At 41.4% G+C, this 5951-nt stretch overlaps 1 protein-coding gene and 1 long non-coding RNA gene across 2 annotated transcripts in view; both read left to right on the top strand.

Annotated features, from left to right (window-relative positions):
• Nucleotides 1–5608, top strand: part of LOC106818775 (zinc finger protein 330 homolog) — a 16053-nt gene extending 10445 nt beyond the window's left edge. The window contains 2 exon segments of the mRNA XM_014823451.1: nucleotides 4660–4794; nucleotides 4994–5608. Coding sequence (XP_014678937.1) covers nucleotides 4660–4794; nucleotides 4994–5142 — 284 coding nt within the window. The 3' untranslated portion in view covers nucleotides 5143–5608.
• Nucleotides 154–2033, top strand: LOC106818776. Its single transcript, XR_001395293.1, has 5 exons — nucleotides 154–175; nucleotides 670–740; nucleotides 978–1057; nucleotides 1472–1598; nucleotides 2007–2033. It is a non-coding gene; the product is annotated as an uncharacterized LOC106818776 (long non-coding RNA).
• Nucleotides 5609–5951: the final 343 nt, after the last annotated feature.

The raw sequence follows: 5951 nt of genomic DNA, 5'->3' as shown, positions 1-5951 counted from the left end.
TGCGCAAAATGCCCTGTGACAATATAACTGCCATAATTACTCTATTGTAATACACAATGTTCTTAGTTATATATAGACGTCATTCATGTGACAATCCATTAACACGAAAAATGTCAAAATTTCACAATGCAGCTCTTTATTGTTATTGTTTCAGGAGTGGCGATAAATGCAAGAGGTAAGTGAAGAGCGCAGAAGAGCAGCACTTCAGATTTATAACTGTATTTCATTAATTGTATATGTATATTAATGATATAATATATACTTATATTATAGTGTATATAGTATATTGATATGTATATATATATATATATATACATATAATATGGGTTTCTTCTGAGGCCAGGGAAAATTAGACAAAGGCGGTAATGGCCAGTTTGGGAAAAAAATGCATATATGATGGATTCAAATACAGGATGTATTGATATACTTATAGGTATATAGATACAGGATTTACTTATCAGTAAATACAGGAACATTTTCACAACGGCGATGTTAAATTTGACAACGGCGGTGCGCCACTGTGCCTCTTATGTATAAGAACCCCTGTATATATAATTTATATATATATTATATTGTAAAGAATTAATAGTATAGCAATTACATTTATTGTATTTTGAGGTTTCGAGCAATTTCGTAATATTCGAAAAGTTGTTTAATGATCATTTGTAGGAAACAGAAGAATCGAGCATTTTGCTACTTTTGTAGTAGCGTGCAAAGGCTGCCAGTGTGCGCCCAATGTGGTAGGTAATTTATGCATATAAAAAGAGGTTAATTAAATAAATTTATCAATATCGTCTGTAGTTAATTGTGCGTTATTCAACAATTTTTTATATAATAATTTTACAAGCTAAATAGAGATCTAGCCTACATTTATCAAATATGCACAAGTGATTGAATTCACATTTTTGATGATTGCTATTATAAAAATGCAAAAATCTAAATCTCATGCAATTACACTAATACTATGGTAATTATAGGTAAACAAAAGTGTATGCAGAAAACGGGAGATTGTGTTATAAAACACCCAGGACAGTTTTCAACGGGGATGGCCATGGTGGTAAGCATATCCGCATACATGTACCTACATACGTTGTTTATTATATGTAATATGTTTATTATATGTAATTTGTGTATATATCCGCCGTATTCATGCTATTATCTATAGCTCACAGTCATTCCCTCAAAGGAGGAAATGACGAAGAAAAGAAGGAAAAAAGGGGTAGCATGAGGGATGGTAAGAGAGTTAGTAACAGAGCAGGAACGTGATCAGTAGCTTTTGTGTGTTTCGGCAGGAAGCGACTGGCACATGACGCCTCTATATTACCATATTCTTCTTACTCCTTATCCTCTTGGTCTCCCGGTGGGACATAAGGCCGTATTGCCATATCAGGAGTGAATAGTAGAGATATTATTCACTCTATTATTCACTCCTGACCATATGTTGCACCTTTCTCACGGATTTTATTTTCAGGGGGCGATCTGTGATTTTTGCGAGGCTTGGGTGTGTCACGGGAGGAAGTGCTTGTCGACTCATGCATGCAGCTGCATACTCCGGGATGCTGTTTGCGCGGAGTGCGAACGAGGGGTCTGGGAGCATGGTCAGTTGTTTTACCTCATCGCCTTCACTCCTTTTCGAATTTTTCTTGTTCCCCTCTCCCTCTTTCTCTCTCTCTCTCGCTCTCTCTTTCTCTCTCTCTTTCTCTTTCTTTCTCTCTCTCTCTCTCTCTCTCTCTTTTCTCTTCTCTCTCTCTCTCTGCTCTTCTCTAATCTCTCTCTCCTCTCTGCTCTCTGATCTTCGGCCCTTCTCTATCTCAGTCGCTCTCCTCTTCCTCCACATATTGCATGAATTGCACTATGCATAGTATTGCATGCGATAGGAACATGTATCTTATAAATATATATCAACCCTGCAGTCATTTTACTCACACGAACAAGCGATCGAAGAGCAGTGAGGTACTTGGCAATGAGATTGACTGTGTCAATGCGAACCGCACGTTCTATTGCAGGTGGCGTGTGTTTAAGTGCTGCTTCTGGGAACAACTTCTCTGTGAGGACGAGCCAGTTTGAAATAGGCAAGTGTCAGTGTTGGGGAGCGGAAACATACAAGATTGTAAGGCTTTTTTCTGTTTTAAGTTTTCAATTAAATATAAAGCTAAGTTAATTGTACTATTAATAGAAGGGCGGGTGTGTCAGTTCGTATTAAATATCTACAATCATTTATATGTTATCAAAAGGCCGCAAGCGTAGTATTTACTACATGTTTTTTTATTGGGCTTTACATTGCTTATTTCATTTTATTGTTTCAGGTTTTGTCTGCATAATTAGGCCAATATTCTTGTTGAGATGCATAGTAGTCATTTACAGGAATATTCTAGTAATAGTTGTTTATATTTTAAATGTTAAAAAAAATTCTCGTAACGATTGCTTAATCGATGTTCCATAAATTGTGTGTAGTATTTATGCTATGGAGTGGACCCGCCGAGAATACGAATTTAATTCGTTCGCCCGATTTGTTCGTAGATGTCGAAAATGTTATCCGCCCTATATGGGACGTAAAGCAAGTGGAATCATAGAGAGCAAGCACAGTGCATGAGTACAACTTAACTGACTCACGCGAAAGAGCTAGGCCTATGCCTGATTGTATTCGAAGACGTTGCTAGTTGAGATTTTATTCATTTGTCGAATACACATGGTTGAACGTCTCGAACAAATTGGAATGCGGCCGTTCGTTCTCCTCGCTGTCCACCGTAATAGGAGATTAGGAGCGAGAGTTTGGAAGTAGAATGGACGATAGACGTTGCTTGTTGGCCGACGTGCTTGCTGTGGGATCACGTGAGCGCAAGGCTTAAAGTACGAGAAAGGACAGCGTCATTCCTGTCGAGTGCGGTACGATACGCAGGACACAAGGACCTGAGCATGTGAGTGAGTACACGCGTTAAAGTTCCGGCGAGAGCCGTCGTGCGGAAAATTAATCGGTCTTTGTCAAGCTTCGGCAGCCTTCTATAATTGAGAAAATCAGAATGGCAAGAAGCGAGTCTAAACACATTGTTCGTTTGATGTTTTACGTGCCTTTGCTGATTTGTGGCACGTATCACGGGCGCGCGTTATGGGCACGGGGGACCGGGTTAATATTGGATGACGGATTAGTAGCTGTCTTAATCGTCGGGAAACGAGAGATACCTTGATAATTTTACTAGATTGTGGAAATAGAAGGAAACGGCGATCTACTTACTGTAGATAAGAAATGAGATATTTTCACTGGGAAGCTGCTAATTCACGCCGTACCTCTCCAGCGTAGTGCCTTTCGCTTCTGCGATGCTTTGGTTTCGAATAACGATAAAGGTCTCGAATATTTCATCTGATCCTTATAGTTCACACGCTAATAAAGTTTTATCTAAGTTAGATCAACATAAGTTTAGTTCGTCAGTGTAAGTTATTTTTAACTTACTTTGGATCTAACTGGATAAACTTTATTAGAAGGAAGTAATCGTTATTGCGCAGTGAGGTGTTAGCCTCACGGCGGTAGGCAATAAAACCATTATCCTGTAGAAGGTACGAGCGGGAAAAAAATCGAGACAAAGTGTAGGTGGGGACACGACGAGGTCTCTGCAGTACAGAGGTAATCGGGCAGTACAGAGGTAATCGCAGTACAGAGGTAATCGCACGACAGAGTATCGCAGTACAGAGGTAATCGCAGTACAGAGGTAATCGCAGTACAGAGGTAATCGCAGTACAGAAGTAATCGCAGTACAGAGGTAATCGCAGTACAGAGAGTAAATGAGTACAGAGGTATCGCAGTACAGAGTAATCCAGTAACAGAGGTAATCGCAGTAACAGATGTATCGCATACAGAGGTAATCGGAGTACAGAGGTAATCGGCAGTACAGAAGGTAAATCGGAGTACAGAGGTAAATCGCAGTACAGAGTGTACGAGTACGAAGGTAATCGCAGTACAGAGGTAATCGCAGTACAGAGGTATCGCAGTACAGAGGTAATCGCAGTAAGATGTAATCGCAGTACAGAGGTAAATCGCAGTACAGAGGTGAATGCAGTACACGAGGTAAACGCAGTACAGAAGTAATCGCAGTACAGAGGTATGCAGTACAGAGGTAATGCCAGTACAGAAGTAATCGAGTACAGAAGTAATCGGGCAGTAAAGAGTACTCGCAGTACAGATGTAATCGGCAGTAACAGAGTAATCGGCAGTAAGAGGTAATGGCAGTAAGGAGGTAATCGCAGTACAGAGGTAATCGCGTAACAGAGGTAATCGCAGACAGAGGTAATCGCGTACAGAGTAATCGCAGTACAGATTAAATCGCGTAAGAGGTAAATACAGTACAAGAGGTAATCGGCAGTACAGAGGTAATTGCAGTAACAGAGTAATCGAGTACAGAGGTAAATAACGCAGTACAGAAGAATGCAGTACGATAGTAATGGCGTAGCAGAGGTAATCGCAGTACAGAGGTAATCGCAGTACAGAGGTAATCGCAGTACAGAGGTAATCGCAGTACAGAGGTAATCGCACGACAGAGGTACTCACACGAGGGTACTTGAACCCTGGACCTTCGGATCTGAAGTCGACGACGACGACGGCGTTATCAGTGATTCGCGTCGCGTTACTCACAGCATCCGCTCTCTCTCTCGCACGTTCTCTCGCAGCTCGGTCGATGTCGTACGGAAGACAGGCCGGTTCGATGGGACTGGAGTACAACAGTCCATGGGGAGGAGGAGGAGACGACGATGACAACGACGGGGCTTCGGGATTCAGCGGTTACAGCTTCGGCGGCTACGGAGGTGAGTCACCAGGTGGCGCATCAGTGCATACGATCGTTCGCGCCAGGTGGCGTGTCTGGATCATTTTGGATCGTGGCATGGCGACTCGCCTCTCTTCATCTCTACTCGCGGTCGAGATACGAAACGTTGTTTTTGGTCGTTTCCTTGTTTTTGTGTCGCTCTTGGAAGCCGATTGTAAATTCTGTTTCTTCTCCTGCAGGTCGTCAGGCTGATGCTGACGATGATGACGACGACAGTGATGACGATGACTCTGAGGAGGATGATGATGATGACGATGATGACGACGAGAAAAGTGACGATGGCGGCGACGGCAGCAAAAAAGACGGAGAAGGAGACAAAACCAAATGATGTCAAGATACTATATCATCGCGAATCTGTATCAGGTTCCTGTAGAAATTGGACTTAAGGGTTGTGTTTATTTCGAGAGCCTCGTGGGGTTAAAAAATGAAATGTCAAGTCTGACTACAGCTCTATTTTTTCAAACTAAACTGAGAGAAAGGTTAGTCAAAGACTGGTCGAACTTTCATGTGATGTCACGTTGGTGAATATATTCTCCATTTACAACCACTAGATGTCGCCCCATGTCAATAAGGTGCTTGGTTGCTGTTACTGATGAGTATAACCTTATATAATATAATTATATATGTAAATTATAAGGAACAAGCTACCTGACACTAACCCCGTTTGTTCTCGGAAGGTACAACCAAGTTTGTTTTTACAGACTGGCACATTATGTTTGAACTGATTGATGATTGGTTGATGATTGTCATATCAAAGAAGAGGTTTAAAAATAAAATTAATTTTATTCATTGAATTTTTTTGGTTCCGCTTATATTTTATGACAAAATATTTTTTTTTCTAGACGATCTGCAGCCCGGATATACGCGCGAAGCCCGAACAGCGCCACCTCGTCGCACCTTTTCATCCAATTCGCTGCCCTCTATGTAGAACTAACTACTCGAAGCCCTCTGGGTACTACAGAAAGCCGGATAATCGGTCAATTGAGCAGTTCTGGCGATTGCAGAAGCCTTTCGACTCTGCACGTAGGGCGAGAATAAATCCAATGGTCGTAATTGCTAATTTTTTTGGTTGGCGCGTTAGGTTTTCGTCTAGAAAAGCGATTTCGAATTTATTTAATTTAACGCCCTGAACTTATT

This window comes from Priapulus caudatus, unplaced genomic scaffold (genome assembly GCF_000485595.1).
Source record: "Priapulus caudatus unplaced genomic scaffold, Priapulus_caudatus-5.0.1 Scaffold2513, whole genome shotgun sequence".
NCBI classification, from domain to species: domain Eukaryota; kingdom Metazoa; phylum Priapulida; class Priapulimorpha; order Priapulimorphida; family Priapulidae; genus Priapulus; species Priapulus caudatus.
This window is presented reverse-complemented; position numbering and strand designations above follow the sequence as displayed.